This window comes from Echeneis naucrates, chromosome 16, assembly GCF_900963305.1.
Source record: "Echeneis naucrates chromosome 16, fEcheNa1.1, whole genome shotgun sequence".
Classification (NCBI taxonomy): domain Eukaryota; kingdom Metazoa; phylum Chordata; class Actinopteri; order Carangiformes; family Echeneidae; genus Echeneis; species Echeneis naucrates.
Window position 1 is genome coordinate 16725328 of NC_042526.1, and position 22973 is coordinate 16748300.

General features: G+C 38.1%; 4 protein-coding genes across 4 annotated transcripts; 2 read left to right on the forward strand and 2 right to left on the reverse strand.

The window, feature by feature from the left end:
• LOC115056917 (pseudouridine-metabolizing bifunctional protein C1861.05) lies at positions 1 to 6533 on the reverse strand. The gene is made up of 19 exons (XM_029523714.1): positions 6073 to 6533; positions 5140 to 5234; positions 4917 to 5031; positions 4652 to 4826; positions 4195 to 4306; positions 3752 to 3858; positions 3456 to 3582; positions 3143 to 3263; positions 2902 to 2987; positions 2613 to 2731; positions 2469 to 2528; positions 2307 to 2370; positions 2108 to 2202; positions 1888 to 2016; positions 1305 to 1419; positions 1083 to 1220; positions 775 to 941; positions 607 to 689; positions 1 to 461 (listed from the first exon to the last, which is right to left on the reverse strand). The coding sequence occupies exons 2-19, from the start codon at positions 5210 to 5212 to the stop codon at positions 272 to 274; spliced, it is 2076 nt and encodes a 691-aa protein (XP_029379574.1). The 5' UTR covers positions 5213 to 5234; positions 6073 to 6533; the 3' UTR covers positions 1 to 271.
• Positions 6534 to 7619: 1086 nt separating this feature from the next.
• Positions 7620 to 12414, reverse strand: LOC115056918 (interleukin-17 receptor A). Its single transcript, XM_029523715.1, has 11 exons — positions 12258 to 12414; positions 12117 to 12138; positions 11505 to 11642; positions 11136 to 11257; positions 10916 to 11036; positions 10582 to 10629; positions 10329 to 10474; positions 10127 to 10198; positions 9954 to 10023; positions 9456 to 9551; positions 7620 to 9374 (listed from the first exon to the last, which is right to left on the reverse strand). The coding sequence occupies exons 1-11, from the start codon at positions 12405 to 12407 to the stop codon at positions 8560 to 8562; spliced, it is 1800 nt and encodes a 599-aa protein (XP_029379575.1). The 5' UTR covers positions 12408 to 12414; the 3' UTR covers positions 7620 to 8559.
• Positions 12415 to 15003: 2589 nt separating this feature from the next.
• On the forward strand, positions 15004 to 18146 carry LOC115056919 (troponin I, slow skeletal muscle-like). The gene is made up of 9 exons (XM_029523716.1): positions 15004 to 15192; positions 16560 to 16588; positions 16764 to 16767; positions 16879 to 16920; positions 16994 to 17125; positions 17202 to 17291; positions 17398 to 17568; positions 17660 to 17783; positions 17876 to 18146. The coding sequence occupies exons 2-8, from the start codon at positions 16578 to 16580 to the stop codon at positions 17744 to 17746; spliced, it is 537 nt and encodes a 178-aa protein (XP_029379576.1). The 5' UTR covers positions 15004 to 15192; positions 16560 to 16577; the 3' UTR covers positions 17747 to 17783; positions 17876 to 18146.
• A 522-nt stretch (positions 18147 to 18668) lies between these two features.
• LOC115056920 (troponin I, slow skeletal muscle-like) lies at positions 18669 to 20214 on the forward strand. Its single transcript, XM_029523717.1, is given in 6 exon segments — positions 18669 to 18683; positions 18914 to 18955; positions 19097 to 19228; positions 19519 to 19608; positions 19748 to 19921; positions 20128 to 20214. Coding segments are annotated over 6 exon segments (540 nt in total).
• Positions 20215 to 22973: the final 2759 nt, after the last annotated feature.

A 22973-nucleotide genomic window follows, 5' to 3' on the forward strand; every position in this document is an offset into this window, starting at 1 on the left:
TTATCTACAAGGATTTGTCATCACAAACATTGTTAGTAAAAAGTGTTTATTTTCTGTAGTTTTGCAAGATATCACTTTGAACATACAATCATATAATTTTTTTTTTATGTGTAATTTTTTAAAATTAATGTATCAGATTTCATATGAATCCAATATCACATTTTAAGGCTGAAAATGATAAAATACTGAAAATTATGTGAAATAAAAATGATAAATGGACCAAAGCCATCTTGCAACAGAGAGAAATGCTTTTCCCAAACAGAAAGTATTTCTAATCTATCCATCTGTAGCTCGGTTTGGGCCAGTTCTCGATTTTGTTGGGATCCACTGCATCTAAGGTGAGTGTGGGGGTTATGGGGTGCGGTGATGCCAGGGACAGCCATGCAGCCAGGAGGCCCATTCGAACACAGCTGTCTGTGTCTTTCTGCTGGACAATCCCCACCATCAAAGCACCTGCAAGACTGGAGATAGAACATGAATGAGCTTGTTTTAATTGTTTATGTTTGACTTTGTATAAGAGTGCATAAAGATCGCGGGAAATGTAAATCAGTTGAAACTGTAGCAAAAAGGATAAAAGAGGAAGTGAGTCAGCAAAATTTTTAGCACCTATCTCCTGCTCCTGAAACATTCACTGTCTCTCCTGTGGTCATCATCAGCGCTGGGTAGTGCACAGCACAAAATCGTCCTCTCTACAAACCCACGTGCAATAAATAATTAGGAATCATACTAATCATTGTTATCTTCAATGCCATCTTAAATCCAGACCACCCTTACAGCTTTCTGTTTTCTTGGCTGCAGGTTGACTGAGCCTGCACTGGACTCTCCACACACCATCACACCATGATGCCCCAGGGTCACCACCAGACAGTGAAGATAATCCAGGAGGGGGCGTGAGAGAGCCACGGTAACATTCAGCACCTCCTCAAGAGAGGTCGGCAGCACTGCTCATGCACAAGACAAAACCACATCCGCAGCTGCTATTAAACTATTTGCATTTTCAGAAGAAAACTAACATCAAAAACTGTGGCAGGAAATATACGACAGCTGTACTTTCAACTGCCTGTTGTTTGACCTCTGTGTACCTTCAGGTGTTGGGAAACCCAGAGTTTTGTTCATGGTGCACAACTCGTCCAGGTTTGGGGATGTATAGGACAGAGACTTCCAAGTATCTGACAGGAAAGGCTTACCAGCCTTGTCTGGATTTGTTGGTTCATACCAAACTGTAAGACACAATGATGGCAGTGCATCAAAATCAATGAAATCATGTCTTTTATTATCATTTAGTTAGTCTTCCCTGTGCTTACCACTGACGTTGTGCTTTTTGGCAAGACAACAAACATAGTCGATGGTAGAGGCAGGGATATTTCCATCGAGACACACAAGAGTGGCTGATGAAAGCTGCTTCTCAAACTGTGACACCTATCGGAGGATAACCAAAGACAGATTTAAGTAATTGTAGTACAAGTAAAAACACATCAGTAATTTGTGAAACACAGTTAAAAGGTTCTAAAATGAAATATAGTTATAACTAATTATTGTCATAAATGAACTATAATTTTGGTCTATATATAATATACAAAATACACATCCCACTTTCTTTAAACCCAAGATGACACCAAAACATATTATTTTGCTCAAAAATAAATAATCAAAGCTATTTATTTTACTTAACTTGCAGTGTGACCATAACCTGTAAATATTTTGTGCATGTTCACTGACAATACAACTTACTACAAACAGAGTTAACTGAGGGAGTATAATTTACTGACTGCAGTACAAGACTATGAATGAATGTATCAATATGTGGGATTGATATGATGAAAACTTTAAGGATTGGGCACTGAAGCTGGATGATTTAAAACAAATGCCTTTGTCAGTAAAACTTACATATTGCTCTGTTATTTGATTGTGAATGTCCATATCTCCTAATCCAAGACTCAGTTCTCCACTCTCAGTGATAACAGCGCAGTATGTGGCTGTGCATTGCTCTTCCAGTCTGACCACACCACTTGTGTTCTTTCAAAAATGAGAAAAATGACAAGAGCTAAACATCTACATATTTAAGTAAAAGGGATTTTTTTGTGCTTAGCTGTTGATGTTCACGTACCATATGTTTACAGTAGTTGAACACTGTATCACTGTGAGAATCGGCTCCAGTAGCTGAGATGAACAGCGGTCTGTGGCCTAATCTGCTCAGAGAGTCTTAAAACACCAAAGAAATGAGTGTGAGATAAGCAGGTTTCAATGACAGATAGGAGTGTGCATAGAAATAATCAGATAAAAAAAAAAAAAAAAAAAACGCTCACCAGCAATATTTCGTCCTACACCACCAAATGACTGAAAGACACTTCCTGGGTTTGTTTGTCCTGACTGAAATAGCAAATGTCAAAAGATGGTTTCTAACAAGCATAACATGATTTTAAATGCTATGTCGGAGGAGCAATGGACACACTGCAAGCTAAACTTACACAGAGTGTTTTTGTTTTTGCTTTGGCAATGAAATCCACGTTTATTCCTCCAATGACAACCTGTAAAACAGCAGCATAGTAGGTACTGTCTTGGACCAACATTTGGCTACACAGAAAACGGCTACATAATTTGTTTATACTCACAATATCTGTCTCTGATGAACGATTAGTTTTGCTCCTCAGCTTTCTCTCATTAATTTCTTGTGACAGTGCACAAGCTATCTGACTTCCAACCCGAGCATTGTTATGAATGAGAGCAATGTCTTGAAACAAATCTGGTTAAGGTCAGTTTATCATAGGTTAAAGGTCTGTCAGCCTCAGAGACAAATCTATTTTTCCCTTTACAAATCTTGTCTGTGCCTCTTTTCAAAGAATTTGATATGATCAGGTGTTCGCTCTGACTTTCCAACCATTGAGATTTTCTGAAGGATACTGGCCTGAAGGGACTTTCCTTCAGTTATCTCATTGACCTTCTGAAGAATGAATGGTGTCACATCTCTTCCTGTGATACCTTTCGCACTGAAGTGAGTGAATCAAAAAGACAATAGAAGGTTTTCAGCTTTCTCGATCACCACAAATCCAGACAAATTTTCCATTGCTTTCTCAAGAAATGAAAGAGAAGTGGCTGCAGTTTAAGGAACACAGCAGTAGATTAAACCACAGACCCTCTGTACCTTGCCTCTATCACGGCAGCCTGTATGGCTTCTTCAATCTGCTGGCCTTCAGCTGCATGCTCCTCTGGGATGGGCACCGCTAACAGGACACCACTTTGAAGACCCAAGGAGAGAGTGCTTGCTGAAAGACATTGATAATAGACAGACGCAATCAAAAAAGCAATGAGACAAACCACCAGTGCAATGGTTACTCTGACAGTGAAATATTGTGTGAAACATGCTACTTATTTAATTCTGAGCCAGACAACATTCAGAAATAGTGGCCATTGAATCTGTTCAGGCTCAAGGAAATTGGATACAAGTATGGATATACCAATGATTTTGGCTGCCTCAACTGGATTGGTGACTTGGCACGGGGAAGAGAATCCACTTTTTGGAGAAAAGAAAGCTGGAAAATCCTTTGAACTTCCATAGGTGGCTACACAGACACCATGTGTCTCCTGAGTACAGAGACACGGCAGACAACACATTTAGCAGTATGACAACTTTAGTTTATGTCACTTATCTCCCAATGGGACACAAACATATTGCTGATATACATTTGGTTGTCTTAAGACTCAAATGGAAACCACAAAATCATATTTTCTGAAAAAAATTCAGTATTCTCACTAGGAATTCAAGGGTGCGACCGATGTCCAGAATTGATTTGACCCCAGCAGAAACCACAGCAATAGGAGTCCGGCCTAGCTCTGTCAGGTCTGCACTGATGTCCAGACCTGGAGGAAGAATCTTTTAGTCAGTAGTGACTAAATGTAAGCCTTTCCATTAACTCTGAATAAAGCTTTAACAGCCCATCCTTTTCCATATGAAGGTCTCAGAGTGAACAGGTGGGCTGGCCCTTTAGTAGCCTAATTTGGTCTGACATCAAATTGAGATTGATACAAAATAGCGGGTGCATTTGATGAAGGCATTGTTTGCTCAAGAAGATGTTTGTGTGACGGGAAACCAAAACAATACAACCCCTGTCTGTATGTTTTCATGGTTTATTAAAAGACCAATGCTATTATAAGGTTTCAGAACTCCATTTTCAAACACAATTTACTTCATCTTACTTTTTTCTCCATCCCTATGAACCCCTCCAATGCCTCCTGTGACAAACACAGGGATGCCAGCTTGATGAGCAGCTATCATAGTGGCCGATACAGTTGTTCCTCCAGAGAGCCCCTAAGAAAATAACATAGGCATGCAAAACTGTGTGGACGACACCACAATAAATAAGAAAGCCAGGAAATCAATGTGGATGACACTCCGCAATCAGGTCGCCTTTGTGTATGTTAGTTGGAGAAATATCGAGAAATTAAGATTCGATTTTCATATTGTATTTCTACTCCATAAATTTCATAGGGAAATGCTGTACTTTTTACTCTGCGATTATTTTGATTGTTTCAATCCAGGAGGAGGTTTTACTTAACAGGCAGATTTTTTTTAGCCCCATGTGTTTCTGCTTCTACTCAAGCATAAATGTCTGATAAACTCTGTGAAGCTTTCTGAGTCGTACTGCAGTCTCACTTTGCTGATGACAAATGGAAGATCCCGGCGGGACACTTTCAGGGACGTCTTGCAGCGAGCGAGATGTTCAAGATCATCTGATGACAGGCCAACATGGACTTTGCCTTCGATCACTCCAACCGTGGCTGGAGTGGCCCCTTCAGCTCGTACAATAGCCTCCACATCTTTAGCTGTGCTGGATGAGCAAATTATTAACATTCATTATCAAGGATTAAACTATATCATATAGTCAGATTTTCTGGCAGTTGACAGTCCTTCTGGGTACCTCAGGTTGTATGGATAGGGCATGCCATGTGTGATAATAGTGCTTTCAAGGGCAACCACTGGTTTGTTCTCTGCCAACGCCTGTGATACAGATGGGTGAACTCTGAAGAGGCTGTCTACGGAGGAGATCAGGGTGCATTTACAGTTAAATTAAAATAGTCATTATTATCATTATGCTCTGAGCAGGGCACAAAATGCATTATCCTGTAAGAGTATAAATTTACCATTTTTGTTCCATTTACTCTGAAGAGTTGTAATTCCTCTTCTCAGGATGAGTGTACAGGCTCGCTTAAACATCCTCACTCAGTTGAGAGAAACACTGAAAAAAGAGCAAGTGTGAAAGTTTACTGTTTAAAAGAAAATAAGTTCGAACTGGTCCTCATTACTCAAGTTAATCAAGCACGTATGCATCTGTGATCGCAGCCTCCCTTTCTGGCATTCTTCCTCCAAGTATTTGAAGTAATTTGTATAAATAAGACCTCTGTTGAAATGAAACGTTCACAGAGCATGCTGGCTGGGCAAAACAGTGTCAAGAGAATTTCAAATTAAAGTTATTCATCATTTGATTAAGCATTTAGTCTTAAACAAAATGTTTGTGATCTCTGCAAGTGTCCTTTCCAACGCCCATTCTAAAATTCCATCCCATAATACAAAAAGGACATTGCAATGAGTCAAATGACACCCTCAAAATAAAATACACTTCTGCTCTAAGGGGAATATCACATTCATGCCCCGAATCGTATATTTGGTTTAAAAAATACAAACAAGGCGAATAAATCCCTTGTAGACAAGATTTTAAGAAAAACAGATTTGGTCCGGCAGCAAAACTCAAACAATAACCAACTTTACTTTAGTTCAGATAATATAAAAGAAACTCCCAAAGTTTGATCCCAGACTTCAGGTTGTTCTCATTTACTGAGGCCGTCGTCAGGACTGTCTTAGCTCCACGTTACCAAAGTTCAGCACCGTTTTTCACTACTTCCTTATTTACTACGATTCTTTGACTGCTATTTTAGAAATGAGCGGTGGCTTCTCTCTCTCCCTCTCTGTGTGTTCATATTTAGTCACTGCTCAGCCTCTTTTAGTGAAAACAGCCCATAGTAGTTTGCTTATAGATATGGAGGAGAGTATTAATAAGTTGGAGGCGCAGCTCCCACCTTAGCAAGTCCAACTTATGCTAATGTAGTTAGCCGGTCCGCTGTAGTCGATGCGGGCCGACCTACAGCGGTCCATAGAGCGGCTCAGACAGCTTCTTTCCCCCGCAGAAACTCCCACGCAGTCGGGATCTAGTCAGTGCGGCTGGATGGCTGTCAGAGAGAGGAGCCATAGCCTTAGGCAGCAGCGACCAGCCCAGGTTTCCAACAGGTTCACCCCACTCAGCTCCACACCCGCCGAGGAACGGACCTCGGTTATCCCGGGTCACAGGGGCCACAGTTCATTCCTCCAGAAACTGCTGGCTAAGGAAAATCGTAAATACGGGAAGTTGGCTTTTCACGTCGCAAGTAACGACACCCGACTACGTCAGTCAGAGATCAAAATTAATGTGGAGTCTGTGTTTAACTTCGCAAAAGTATTTGTCGGACACCGTAGTTTTCTCTGGACACCTGCCCAAACTGACCCGCGAGGGCGTGTGCAGCAGCATGACGTCATTCCACCGCTGGTCGTCTCGGTGGCGTCCAGAAAACCGAGTGGGCTACACAGATAACAGGGGGGAGTTTCTGGGGGATACCTGGTCTGATTGTGGAGGGAGCAGCTCTCATATCAGGAGTTGGACTGAATTTACTAGAAAATCAAAACCGTGACATTCGCGAGTCCAGATCGGGAGGCAAAGCTGCAGTTTAACACTCTTCTCTGCGCTTCAGTCATTATAGATCACCATCATCCATATCGCTGCAAGTTAATGAGCTGATCACTGATCACATGATGGATGTATTCTGAATTCTGAAATCTGACTTCGGCAGAATAAAGCATAAACGAATCTACACCCCCCACTCATATTAACTTTCATTGTCCTCGTCGGTCGAGGAGGAGGGGTGGCTGCGATATTTCATTGCAGCTTATTCATCAATCCTAGACCAAAATCTGGCTTTAGATCTTTCGGAAGACTCATTCTCCATCTCTGCCATTCACACTCGAAAACAGAAAAAACATGTTCTGCTAGTTATAGTATATCATCCTTACTCAGTTTTCCATCAGTTAGTGCAGCTACTATAGCGGAAGAGGAAGATTTCAGTATTCATTTAGGTGCTGCCAGTGACAACCTTAGTTTGGCATTTAAGTCGTAATTACACTCAATTGGCTTTTCCCAGCACGAACCAACTCACTGTTTGAACCACACCCTTGTTTTAACATGTCATTGAAATTAGCCAATTAATCTTCTATCTATAACAATAGAAACAAACAAACAATATAAATAGTCACATTTGAGTTTATAATAATTGGCCGGACAGCATCTAGCAATAAAATCAGATAGCAGATGTTTATCTGAAAATGCTTCATTTTAAGGAGAATATTCTATTCTCGTAATTGTTACCTACAGTGCCATACCTACATTCTTCTCCCCCACACAGGTTGATGACATTGTGAATAGCACTATGGACTGCTATGGAGGCTGCCACTTTGGTAAAGTTTTCAAAGTCCTTTGAATTGATTTGATTTACCGCCCACCCTGCTTTTGAGCGCACTCCAAAAAACTCAGCCACACTCCAGAGCTGGGATTTTATTGTCAGCTTTTTCCTCTGCTTTGATGCATTCACACTAAAGACTGAAAGCTGAGATGTGTTACACTGTCAGTATATTATTTCAGAAAAAAGCAAAAATAAATAAACTAAAATAAATGGTCTGTATTTATGTGTCAATATAATACACCTAACAGCTCTAGTTTTAAATCTATTACCTCATAAATGACAAAAGTATTGCAAATACACCAATAAATACCTAGATTAGATTTGAAACCATGTGGAAAGCTTTACCATTATACAGTAAAGAAATCAGTAACATGAACTCATTTATCTAAGCTGGAAATATTAAGTACTTAATCAAAACATCCACCCTTTAAGATACAAAAAGTCCATTACCCATTACTTTCAGTCAGATAATTATAAAAAGCAAATACTGTCCACAAAGGGAGTTGTGCTCACCTTCTCCAGGGCTACAAAAATGCTAAAAAAATTGCCAAGCTGAACTTTAACCTGAACACTGTTTACGCAACTTCAAAGCATTAACCACAGTTCTCTGTGGTTTTAAGTACTCTAGGGTGGATTCTTGATGATTTTCAATATGCAACTTACAAATGTAAATGTAAATTCATGTCAATATTCTTGCTAAAGATTCCAAAGAAGTGCTAATGTTTTGGGAAGGTTTTCAACATACCATATAACAGCTAACTTCTTGTCTTCATTGGTTTATGGCAAGTTTCATGTATTTTATAATCCACATTAGATTTCCTAAACAAGACAAAGCTGTCATCACACTGCGAGACTAATGAACTGTACTGACTTTTCCACAGAGCAACTGGCACAAGCTTCTTCATAGGCGTCTCAAGACCTATCAAATCGAATGTCCTGAAGAATAAGATGAGTGAATTTAACTAACAGCTACGTAGAGGCCTGTTTTGTCCATAGTGAAATCATTCCATTGTGTCTTTACATGGCTAATGACTCGGCTGAATTCAGGTCCAAAAGGTGCGATGAGACTTGTGGGGTTGGATCAGCATAGATCTCAGTTAAGGTTGCCTCAACCTCCAAGTCTGAGCTCTCCAATAACTGATCTTCAAACCAATGTGGATGCAGCTGCTGGTACACATGGAAGGCCTCTATAGCTTCCCAGAGGGCTCTACCTGAGGGGCACTGATGGTATTCGTCCTCTGAAAGCCCTTCAATGTGATTCACTCTGCCGGGTTCGTGCTTCTCTGTATCCAGAATTCGGAAAAAGAGCTCCTCAAACTGCTTCATTAGCTTATAGCGCACTGTTATGTTGAAAGGTGAAGGAACATCCTCTTCAGAACAAACATAATCAAAATAAGCCACTATGTATTTTTCAAAGGAAGCACATCTCATAAAATGTGGGACTATGAGACTGAGTGCTGGAGTGAGCATGTCACCTACAGGTGAGTAGACGTCCTCTCTCAGAAAAACCTGTTCGGCACCGCACATGGCCCTCCATTTGGCTTGTACTCCTGGCGAGCACAGGATTAGTATCTTATCTGAGGAGCTTTCTATTTGCTCTCTGTGCCAGTCCAACCACTGAATGCCTCCCAACACTCCTACCCTGGCAGAGTCAAGCAGATCCAAGACCACTTCAGTACCACATTTGGTTGCCAGGAAACTACAGAGCTTGAGAACTATGTTTTTGTATAACGGATGGTCGAGGGAGTAGATGATGAGGACTCTTTTTCTCTTGTGCAGCTGGAAACCCTCCGGTTGGTGTTTGGCAGAGGATGAGGGTGTGTTTACAGAATCTGAGAGACAAAACTATTGATCAATTTTCTATTCAGTATACTTTCTATCTTTTTGTTTAGCAGTTTATTTTGAAGACACACCTTTATGAAATGCTCTCCACAGGAGAAGAAAAAGATAAACATCAATGAAAAGCAACCCCACGACCACTTTTATAATTAAAGTCCGTGGTGGATAATCTAAAAACACAAACATACACATAATTAGTTAAATACAAACACAAAAGATGAGCTAAAATATTATTGGCGCTGTGATTCCCATCCTGTGGCTCAGGGCCCTTGCAGTGGGTTACAGATTAAGATCATTAATAGGAAAGGAAAGAATTCTGCAAAGTTTCATAATTTTGTTTGTTGCTTTTTTTCTTCTTTGAATTTTAGTAAAACAATGGATTATTTTACATCTTCGGGTGTCAAATAATATTCAAATCAGACAATAAGTGAATTTTGGGAGTCAAAATTCAAAGACTTCTTCAATGCAAAGAGATCACAACAGTTCTTTATTTTAATGCCATGAGACAAAAATACTGGGAACCAGTGATTTATGCTGTGCAGTATATAGTCAGTGAAAGAAATTGTACTTACATGGGCAGTAATTGATTGTTTCCTGGTGGCGGAAACAGTGGTCGTTGCATCGTAGAAAATATGGTTGAATCTTTAAAACAACAAGGTTGCATTAACATTTCCATCAGTAAGTTTACATCATTAACTGGGAGAGGTGAAGTCATCATATTAAAACTTATTAAAATTGAACTCACCGTTAACAATATTTCACACTGTGACAGCGGCAAACCAAGCTCAAACGTCAAATTCAGCTTTGTTTGATTTTCCTGTTTAATAAAATAACAAAATGAATACTGACTCTACATTTGTACTCTGCAGCAATAAATCATGACTGGTGGCACATATCAGGTCTCACCAATTACCAACCCAATTCAATGAGCCATTTAGTGTATTTACCTTTGAGACATTCTTTAAGTATGTAAGTACAGAGACTTGGTATCTTTCTGAATGCTGTGCTGCTTCAAAACTCACAGCAATGAGCAACTTTTTTTGTTCCTTATCAACAGACAAATCAGCAGTCATGCGAGGTTCCCACAGGCTTCCTGCAATGAAAAAAACAAAACAAAAACCCAAACATCCTGGGTACTACAAAGTCTAAATGGTTGTAGATGTGCCTGTGTCTGTGAGATGTAAATAATGCACAAGTTACCATTTTCAAGGCACACTGTGGCGGTTTGGATTCTCTTGTCATCACATCCTGAGTCAATATTACAAGGAAAAGATTAGAATCGTTATGTATTAGGTTGACAAGAAGAAAAAATTCAGTCAACAAACTGTGCTTATTTCCAAATAATGTGTACTCATGTCCTGATTGTAATGATTTCAGACAGTAACTAATTGGACAAATAACTGTAAAACAAAACAATACAGTTATACCATGGAACATTTCCCACAGACCAAGCAGTTCAAGGCTAAAGCTGTTTTGGCTTATAATACATCAAAAGTGACATCAGACCAAACCAAGCGTTTTTGTAGAAACTCACGTGGGACTGAAATCGTCTTTCTGATCAAGTTGTCTCTGCTCTCAGATTCAGGCAAATTAGTAACAGAGACCATATATGTTTGCCCAGGGTCAACCACAACTCCATCCAAGGAAAAGTTCCACTTACACAAATACAAATTTAGATACATAAATCACAATATAATGTGTATTGGTTGACACTGTTATGTTAAAAGTTAAACCAACATCTGTTTCTGTCTTACCTTCGTCTTACTACTTGGATTCATCTGCTCATGGATTGTGTAAGAAAATAGCAGACAAATACTTTGATTTGTACTTTCATCCAGAATATTTATCTTCGATCCTTTAAGGTGTAATACACTTGCTGTGAATAAAAAAGTGGATATTATATACTTTATTTCTCTTCCATTCATCATCCATCCATTTTTTTAGTCTTATCGCATTTGATGAAAGCTAAACATGCTTAATAGCAGCATTTCATAGATAGATTTATAAGATAGATTTACTATGAAATTAGAATTACTAAATAAAATATATATATGTATATCTGGTATATTTACTAAATACAATATAGTACATATTTGGCAACAGATAATTTTTTTATTACCTACCATCTGACTTTAGTATCCATGTCAACTTCATAATAGGGACTGCTCCATTTTTGACCATCGTGACTCCAAAATCCTCAGAGCAACCTTCTGGGCCGGTGGGAGCCCGTTGTACAAGCATGTCTGTGCCTGGACAGTCACCTGGGTTTAAAGGAACGGTCTACGTATTGTTATAAAAATACATTTCTCTGACGTGCATAGCAGTAGAAAATAGAACACAAACCCCAATACAATACATTTACTGCATCTAGGCAGAGTTTTTGAGTACTTAAATGTTCCCATTTAATACTACTTTGTACTAATTGGAGGTTTTTGGGTTGTTTTTTTTTTTCAGATTCTGATTAAGGCAAAATATATTCATCTCACATCGTTGCCAATGAACGTGGGCAGCTGAATCATGTAAATATGAAATAAAAGTGAGATTTAAATGTTCGAATGATTTCTTACTAAGAATGACACCAACTCTCTCAAAATTCCAGATCTCACTACTCTGTAAAAAAGCCCTGTTGCATTATTAGCTCAAAACTTTGCTAATCTCAACAGACTGGTTGCACTCTTCTGCATGCAACAGGAAGTGTTTGAACTTCATTCTGATGATGGGACAAATTGACTTACTTATTTCACAATGGCGCAGAGTCTGGAAGAAAGAAAAAAACAGAAGACAAGACAGAGCACAGACACAGTGACTATATTACGCTTGGTCTGTACATCACATTAACTTCAATTAGTTTTTATAAAATGGGTATTTAGCCTCACCGTTTGATTGCAGTGCAGACGCTCGTTCAATATCCACAAAGAAGATGATACTGAGAGGCCAGCACTCAAACAAATATATAAAAAAGGAACAGTGACCATTCTGGTAAAGATGGCGTAACTCAACAATAAGGACAAAAAAGCAAAGAGCATGAAAAAAAAAAAAAAACAACAACAAGTGGTTCAAGTGTTTGCTTGAACAAAGGCTGAGGAGACTCACTGAAATTAGATTTTAACCAGCATGATTACGCTTCTCTTTATCAGTGCCTGACATCTTTATGCACAGGACACACCCATTTGTCAAAAGCAGTCTAAATTTAACAAGCGGAATGAAACCACTTAGTGGACTTCTCACATATTTTTCTAAAATACAAATGAGCAGTATTTTAGAAAAATATGTGTGAAAGTTTCTTTTTATTTGTTGTACTATGTAATTGCAGACTGATATTGACAACAAACCAAATATCAAAATATGAAGCAGTCAAAAGGTGGCAGCAGTGACTCGCTTTACAGGAGTATATTTCCTGTTCAAACTGAGGCAACAACGCTTTTTTGATGTAAGAAACAAATAGCAGTAATTTGACAGGAAAAAAGTGGAGAAAAAGACATGCAATTGTAATGCTGTAGTCACAAAATGAGTGTCTTACACATCTGTAGCAAGGACGGACTGCTTTAAGCATCCAGTTTATCTTCGGTTATCTTCAGTCAACATCACCTAAATATACACAGAACAGAGCACAGGTGATATGAGTGCAGAGGATCAATACGTGAAGCCAGCAGACAAACCAGGATTTGGACCCCTAACCCTGAGTGAGTCACTCTTAGGCTACCAGGGTTATATTCTATAGGACAAAAATGTGGCTGAAGCTATGTGTTAATTCCTGTCACTTTATCTCAGTGTTAGCGTGTGCCGTGCTAGACAATATGTATCAAGTGTATCAGGTTACATGACACATACACATCCACTCAGACGAGCAGCCATGTGCCACTAAAATCTGACGAGAATAGACTGTTGACGTATTTAATCTCTGCAGTCTGAGTGGTGACAGTGGTGGCAATTGTTATTCAGAAGCAATGGGGAGGCGCCATGAGGAAAATATAAAAATATAATTTAACTCAATACAGCGTTATCAGTTTGCGATGTGCTTTGTTCAGATCTTTTGGCAAAACTCCCCATTTAGCTTTTGGATGTATATGAATAACAAGACAATATCATGGAGCAGCAATCAGATATAAAAATGAGTTTTGGTTGTTTTCCTTTCATTTATGATGCCTGCACTCATTTATGGCTTGATGATTGTTCTCACTGTGTGCTAATTTCAAGGAGTAAAGTCTACCTGCCAAGTCAGTGCACATGCAAATGAGTCTTTTGGATAAAACTGACTGATTTATAAAAGAGTGCTATTGTCCCTTAGCATCTCTGATTTAATGTACACGCTGCCAGTCCATAACACAATCATGAACTCCTCAGTACAACAACTGATCAGTTTGCTTTGTGTTAAATTGGCATAATGTGTTCTTGTTGAACTATTTTTATTTATTTAAATTTGAAAATGTGTTTGCTCCAGGTTGCACATCCAGGTAGGTATTCATTTATTTTTTTAACTGAAATAAACACTGTGAACGCTTGTTTGTGTATGATGATATCTTTTGATATATCTTATTTTCAGGCATTTATTAACTGTTTATGTTTTTGGATGCATTGTAGCAGGGTTTCAGAAACAAATTGGCAAAATACCCTTTAATTGCCCTTTAATGCCCTTTAATTACTTCACCACAGCAACAACAACAACGAAAGTGTGTGATGATGTTACAAACCATTTAAGTATTCAAGCATTCAAGTAGTGACAATGTCACCCGTTTGGATTGTTTGCCTTTAATAGAAGCCTTTAAAGTCAGTCATTAATTTTACGATCTATCTATCTATCTATCTATCTATATATATATATATATATATATATATATATATATGACTCTGACTAATAGCCTTCATATTTCCCTTTGGTTGGCTTTAATGTAAAATAAAATGACTATTTGTCAATAGGTGAGGAGAGAATGGATCCCATGTGGGACTTTCACCTGAGAAGTGGGCTTCTCTTATCTTGGCTGTGAGTTTTATTCTTGTTACACTTTGTCACCTGACTACCCAAAGTGTTTTCTGGCAGACAGCCGTTGCTGCTTAAAAGCAAAACATTCCTAGCTAATAAAAGAAACATTGTTGTATTATTTGCTAACAAAAAAGATTTCTACATGGTGTCTGGCATAATTTAAAATGACCAAGGGTAAAGCTTGTACTTAATTTTATTGCGGACAAAATCTGCATTCGAAAGGCAAGAAAGGCCAAACTCTACAAACTATATGACTTTTATCTGACCTTTAATTTAGTTCTATAATCTGAGTAAGTTAGCATGTTGATGCTACAGCATTTAGCTCACAGCATGTTAGTGATCCACCATGGCTTCACATGATGACCTGTGGTTGTAGGTTCTCAGACACAAGCAGTAAAATTACCTTTTTATCTCAAAGGACTTGAAAATTAATAATATTTGACTTTAACAAAAACAAAATCAACAATAACTTTGAAAGATACCTTAAAACAACTTGCTGTTCATGTTAGTTTGTGCCAGCACAAGTCATGGAACGAATTTAAAACAACTCGCGGTGCACCCGATATCTGCAGAGCAAATGACTGTGGGATGTGTGAGGTGTGACCTTGTGCAGTGCTCTCACATGAAGTAAACAGGTCATGGGTTGAGGGCAAATCAAAAAGGGATTGTGCATTGTGATGCAGTAATTGTCAGGTGGACAGGGTGCCTATTTTAGCAAGCCATTCACATGAGACTTGGTGTACGTAAATCTTTCACTAAAAACCATAGTGCTTTTTCTTTTCCGGACTCACCACTGTTGTTGCCCTCTTTGATTTCCTCCTATACACAAGGTAAGTTTGGCAGAATAATCAGCTAGCTAGTTTCCCAAGAAAAAGAAAGTTAGATTTATTATAAAGACTGCAATGGTGTCTTTCACCCGACATTGCAAAATGAAGAAGACTTTTCTCTTGTTGTGACGGCAGCCCAGGTATCTGAGTACCTGTCTTTTCAGCCATAGGTTTGTCTTGGTCAATTCTTGTCCAGTTTTTGTGTAGGGAGCAATGAAGACTGCAATCAGCATGTCCCTGACACAGATACTGTGGCTGGTATTTATGAGAGGAAATCTCTGCTATGTCGCTGCTTTTGACAAGGTCTTGAAAGAACTTTTCAAACATGTCACTCTGCCATTGACTTCTGCCTCACCTCAAGATTCTTGACACTCTCTAATCTTCTAAGTCAGGAAACATAACCTGAGGCTTAAATCGCATGCCAAAGTGTTGGTGGCTGGTAACAACACGCTTGACTCGTCATTGTAGCGGAAAAGCTGGTATGATAAGTGATGATGGCTGGCTCATATAAACTGGCCACCTCCTGAATGCAGGGGAAGGTTGCGGGCTTCCTAAAATCATCCACTGCTTTGCTTGTTTGCCTTGACTTGTCAGACATGCTTAATTTAAATTGGATGTATTGTTGTGCTCTGTCAGGGGTACGTAGCCTCTGTGCTACTCTGTGTATTGATGTCAAATGCCATAGGTAAATTAATCAAAAATAGGGAGTAAATTTGTTGAAACGCTAACACTAAAAAGACATGGTCAGAGAACATGATGGTTGGGGAGGGGAAAAAATGTCAGCTATTATATTCTTGATGTCACCCTCATTTTAATTTGAGCCGCCAAATGTGAAGAGAAAATAAAGTGGGTAAGTAATAACATAACTCTTCAAAAAATAGGCAGGATTGTTTGTTTATCTCTCCCTCACAGGTTTGCTGTTGCTCTCTGCTTGGCTGCCAAATCATTGTGCAGCTTGGCTTTCTCTGGCATCACCAAGGCCATAGCAGCTGCTAGGACATGCCAAAAGTATGGAAGAAATGTGTCCAAATATAGCCATGCAATGGACTACTCGTCAGTCCTTTATAACAATAGGAGGGATTGTCTGGTCCTGGAAGAATACTGAAACATATCTGAAAGCCCCTGGTGACAATAAATAAATAAATAAATAAATATATATATAGATACATACTTAGATTTACCATAATCATCATATAGGTTTTTGAAAATACACATTGGTTATGGTTTTGATAAATACAGTTACAGTTACAGAATTATATTATAAAAATGAATAAATAAAACACTGTTTGTGTGAGGATGTGATATAATATAGTTAAAATGTACATGTTACTCTTAAAATTATTTAAAAAATGTTTGTTTCTGCTCCAAAGGCAACATAAGCTGCAAACATGTCTGAGGGGTGAGTATGAAACTGTGTCTGTACAATGAGAGAAATGTATGAAATTCAATTTAGATTTTTTTTTCTGTGTTATTACTGAGCTGCTCTGTAAGCTTTTCACACTGACTCTTTGTGATATCTAACCAGTAAAAATCTTTTTTTTTTCTTTAACTTTTCATGACATGTGATGATAAAGGCCGGTGAGTCAGAATTTCATAATTTGATAAAATAATTACAGATATTGAGCCAGATGTTTCATGCATTTCATCAATCTGCATTTGATTTCTAAAGTCTACATATCTTTGTCACAGAGAAAACCAAAATATTCAGCAACACGCCGACTGCACTTGAAGGTAAGTGTTACCAGTTATTAACAGTATGCTTTGATATGAAATCCTCATTCAGTAAAGCCTTACTATCCTACAGTCCAAATTGCTGAAGAAGGCAGCTTCTATGCTGGTGGCTGAAAGTGAAGCAAAGAAACATGAGAAAGAAAAAGCCGTGAACGATTGTTTCCCCCCACTGAAGTTGTCCGGTCTGTCAGTTCAGGAACTGCAGGTACTGGCTCAACAAATCACATTGATTGGATCGCTATTATTATATATTTCTGATGGTTCTCTCTTCATCTTTGCAGGAGCTTTGTAAAGAACTACATCGTAAAATTGATGTTGTAGATGAAGCGAGATATGACATGGAGGTCAAGGTAACCAGGAATGAAAAAGAGGTACAGTAGGTCACAAAGAAAATGTATTTACTGAAATATTTCAATGTCGTAGTTGGATGATTATTGGTTTGTCTGTAGCTGTGATAGATGTGAGTTTGTTGCACAGATCCAATCACTGAATCAGAAGATCATTGAGCTGAAGGGTGTAAAGCGGCCAAACCTGAAGAGGGTGAAGAAAACAACAGAGGACATGCTGGGTGCATACACCGACACCTCCAAACTCATGAAGGCTGACTTCAAGGCCAACCTGAAAACAGTGAAGAAAGAAGAAGAAAAGGTAAAATTGATGGCAGATGCACATATTCACAGTGCATAATAAAGTGCAAGGAGAAAAAAAAGCAATTACAACCTGCATCATGATTTTACAGAGGGAAGAGGTGACTGACTGGCGTAAGAATGTGGAGGCCATGTCTGGTATGGAGGGAAGAAAGAAGCTGTTTGATGCCGGACAATAAGATGGGGCTGTGTTTGCAGTACATCATACTTCCTCAAGTAAATCAGAAGTTTGCAATTTTCAATTGAGTATTTTATATTATTTTGTTTTTTTTTTTTTAATGAAATCCCTTTCTTCGTCTTTATTTCAGAATTACAGTCCAATGTGTTCCATTACCATGAAAGAAAAATGGTTTTGTAGAGAACTATGCCAATCTCAGATATTATATATAACTACAAATACCAGTAAATACACTAATTAGATAATTTTGCTTTAGAACAGCTTTGATCTTCATTTGATAAAAACCTGTATGTAACAACAATAACTGGGTGTAATGTTAAAAGCTTTTCACGTGCAATAATTGTATCATACAGATGATGGCACTGTTACACTACCTGTAATACGTTTTACGCTGATTAAATGACGTGGTCACTTCTCTGCTTGGTTTCTTTGAGTTCATCCATATTTCATTTTTATGGGTTATCTCTCTATTTTAGTAACAGTTACAATCATGATGGTGTGTTCAAATTACATATAGCACATATATTAGTTATTAGAGATGAGGCTGCTTATCCTCTAACTGTTGTGTTGAGCATTTTATGGGATGCCATGGAGAAGATATACAGTACACTGGCTGTCAGGATGGATGAGACTATTTTAGTTGGCCAATCACAGAAGGCTATAGGAGTCATTACATTTGACTTCAGTTTTCCTCTTGTCATTTTTAGGACAGAGGCTCCTTACCTCAACAGGTTTTCTGCAGAGATAGAAAAAAAGGTATGTTGACGTTTGGTAAGATGATTGAAGAATATGTCAGATAATTGGGCAATTTCATTTTCATTTACCTGAAATAACCTTATAATTAGAGGGGGGTAAGTATTACTGTATTTAAATAATGCATTTATTTATTTTTGCACTTTTTAACAGAGAGAAAGCATCCAACCATGTCTGAGGCGTAAGTTATATATTGGTCATTGTGTAGATTAGTATTTGTAAATTCATTCAGCTCTTGATTGTGAAATTATTAACCCTGTAAATAAATATTTTTCTTTCTCATTCCCTTATCTCCACTACAGACCGGTAAATTATTATTGCTACTCTATATACAAAGAAGTTTTATCAGAAATCTTATTTGCCTTTTTATGTAGGTGTTGCTTCATTAAGTGTTTGTTGACTGTGTTTTGTGTAGAAAAAATCAAAGATCTCTGCATCTCGCAGACTGGCTCTTAAGGTATTGTCTCTTTCCATCTTCACCAATAGATAATCTATTTGACCATCTGACCACTAACCCTTTAATGTTCAATTTACTTCAGTATACAATCCACATGCCAAAAAAGGGATTCCCTTAACTGTGCTTTTCTCCTATATTCAGACCAAACTGTTGAAAATGGCATCAGTGATGTTGGAGAAGGAGAAGGAGAAAAAGAAGCTGGAGAGAGAAACTACTTTGAGGGAGAGGGTCCCTTCACCTCAGCTGTCTGGTTTGTCCATACAGGACCTTCAGGTATGGTCAAGTCACTAGATGAGCTACTGATCATGAAGCAATGAAATACAATGGTACCAATGCTCCACACCAAAAATGTCCTCCGATGGACGCACATGACAAGCTCAGTAGATGCACTCTACGTTAATAACTCATATAAAAATAGTGCATAACTGTACATAGCCGGTAATACATTTTGGATGACCTTTGAATTTGAGATGTTCAAATGTGCAGTAAACCAGATGACTGCAGGAGTCTCATGAGCGTGTTCAATACACACTCATGAGACTTATTCTTCTGTCAATCCACAGGCTGTATGCAGAGAACTGCACCATAAGATTGATGTGGTAGACGAAGAGCGTTATGACATCGAAGCTAAAGTGGCTAAAAACACCAAAGAGGTTATTAAAGTTCTTTCATAGCCATAATTGTCTTTAATTTATGGATAGTTTAATAATTGATTTAATAGGACTACTGTAACACTTGTTTATTTATTTTCATTGGCAATTAGACTACTTACATTGAACCTGCTTCCTGCAGATTGAGAATCTATCACAGAAGATCTTTGAGATGAAGGGTAAGATTAACCGACCGGCTCTCAAGAGGGTGAAGATCTCAGCTGATGCCATGCTGGGAGCTCTGCTGGGCACGAAGGTCAAAGAGTCTGTAGACTTCAAGGCCAATCTCAAGACTGTGAAGAAAGAAGAGGAAAAGGTTAGTGCAGCAGGGCTGATTTATTTTTGATTTCACTACTAAAACTTTACTGAACATTACTAAAACTAATAAAAGTTTCTTCCAGGCTTGATTGACTCTTTGGTTTAAGGCTCAAATTGCGTTTGAATGATGGAACAGTGCTGTTGGATGGCTTACCTTATTTAGTGAAAAAACTGTATCACTTAGAATTTTTTTCTCATGAACAGAAAGAGGAAGTGACTGACTGGCGAAAGAACGTGGAGGCCATGTCTGGCATGGAGGGGAGGAAGAAGCTGTTTGATGCTGGGCAGTAACATTTGGATTCATGGGCATTTTAAATACAAATTCTGTTTTATAATGGATGAGAACAGAGCGTAATGTTTGAGTGTCCAGATTTCATGTATGAAAATATGCAAAAATGTTACCATTTAAACGAAGGAAATTGTGGATATTTTGTTGTACAATGTCATGTTTGATGGTGTTCGTGCCAAAACTTTCACCATAGATAAGCGCATATTAAAATGAGCTGTGTTTCTTGATAGTGATTATATCATTACAACAGACAAACGCCCAAAACTGATGCTGGTCTTTACCTTGAAATGTATCATTTGACATTTTATGCTTGACACAAATCTGGTATGCGCAATAAACCAGACAATAATAAGAGTTTCAGGACTTGGCAGTTGTAAACAGCAGCTGAGAACAAAGCTCATAAATAATTTTTGTAAATCAAAATAGATGTAGCATTCATTCAAAGAAGTATGAACATCTAAGAACGAGAGGTCGTAGTTCGTGGGCAGCGATAAGCCCTTTTGTAAAATGACAAAGAAGTTGCCAGAACACAAAAGACCAATCAACACTGTGAGTGCTAAAAATAAAAGCAATGCAAAATTAAAGACTGGACTGAAATCCATCTACTTCCATCAGGGAGATTATGTTTTCTCCTCCATGTGTGTCTTTTGGTTAGTGAATTTTTTTGAACGATTTGAACGATTGCATTTGAGTCCATGAAAGCACAGGCTTTTGGGAAAAAAAGCTCTGGGTCATTTACTACGAACGTGAATATTTCTAAATAATGACTATTTGACTAAAATGCTGAGAGGTTTTATTTATATTATATTATATATATATATATGTATATTCTGTATATATATATATATGTACATTGACTGTATATGTGTTTAATGTTTTGTTGTATGCTTGTATACCTGTTACACTGCTGGCTGTGCAACCAATGTCCTTGGGAACATTAAAGTTGACCCTTATCCCTTTTAGTAAAAAAAGGCGACATTGCTTTGTGATTTTGGAGATGAACATTTTCTTTTATGTAGATGTAATTCTGAAAGGGCTTTAGCCTGCTAGGCTAGCCTAACAGGACAGGGTTAAAAAAACACAGGCTGCGTTTTTGGAATAGGAGATTTGTCCATATTACAGATTAAATATTTATCAGATTTTTCTTTTTTTTTTCTAAATGGTTTTCTGAGAGTTGCCCATCTTTATGGGAGTGTAACATTAACTCGCTGTGTAAATGCTTCTCAGCAAAATGACGACTTCAGTATCCTCGTTTAATTGTTCACTGCCCACCTTCTCTTTGTGAGTCAGAGTCTTTTGAACATTTGACTCTGCTACAACAATGATGCAGATTGGCTGGCTCGGTTTGCAAACCATCAAAACCTGACCAGCACCTGTTCTTGTTTTTCTACTCCTCTAAATAAAACCTAACCATCCTTTGGCTTTGTTCTGTCCTCCAAGGTGGATGTTTGATCTGTCAGTCAACCACATTTGGTTGTCATGCACCTGAAAAGAAATAGTGTTGTATCAGGTAGATTGGGGATAGGACCTATTTATTATCATATTTTTTTAAAAGGATCTGGTGAACGTAAGAAAATAGCTCCTCTGAACTACTGCAAGGAGATATCACTCAAAAACATTTCCAAATTTCACAGTCACTACACCACACCCAAGATTTTTTTATTTTGTTGTGTAGAATCTTAACAACTCAAAGAATAACATTGATTGATAAGTCTTCTTTTTTAATCTTTAATTTGTTTCCTAAACTTTCTATCAAGAGAAATTTCAAATTGCCACAAAAAGGGCAATGAGAAAATTATCTTTTTTTTTTTTTACTGAGAGCTCATGTGGACTCCTTAATATGGGTCTGCAGCACTTTTGGCTGTGCATACAGGGACATCTTGAGATGTTCAACATTCACACTCGGTCTGGGTTGTTTGTACTATAAATAAAGGTACATAAGAAAGGAATAGAGGAAGGTCAGGTTGAAATATTTCTTTCTCCTATTTCTCTTGTTTGACACTTTAACAGCTTGAACTCCAAATGGTCAAATATGAATATGTGAGGCTGACACAGCATGGCTGTGGCAACTTCTTTAAATGCTCACCGTCACGTCCACCAAGAGGTGATGTTTCACCCCTGTAAGATTCCCAAAGGTTTAGGACCATAAATGAAGTTTTATTAGCTCCTTTCCTGTCTGAATATTGAGGTGATCCTGCGTATGTGCAACAATGAATGTCACCCTTGTTGTTGGACACAGCAGCAGTGGCACAGACAGGAGTCTATTTTAGTGAGCCATTCACATTTGCCGCAGCCACTATAAATTGGATAGATTTTTTTCTCCATTGTCCCTCAGAAAGTCCATGCGTCCCTCCTGAAACACACTTTTGTTCACTTTTGAAATTCAAGGAGCTGTCAGGCGCTGTCAGGTACAAAGCTGCTATTTTGATACTTGTGCTTTTGAGTAGATGTACTGTGAGCATGAGGACATTTTGAGCTGAATTCTGTTGAGAAGAAGTCTTTCTGAGCAAGTTAAAAATGTGATTGTAGAATCTGCAAGAACTCTAATTCAGAGTAGTGTCTTGTGCTTTAATATTAACAGCAAGCTGATTATTGTCACCGTAGGTGCTGGTGGATGATCTGGTTATTCACCTTGTTTATCACCTATGCAGAAACATCCATCCAATGTTCAAGGATTCAGTGCTTTTAAAACTTTGTATATGAAAGTCTTCAGTGAATTTAGTTTGTAGGATTTTGTATTAATATTTTGTTTTATCTTGTG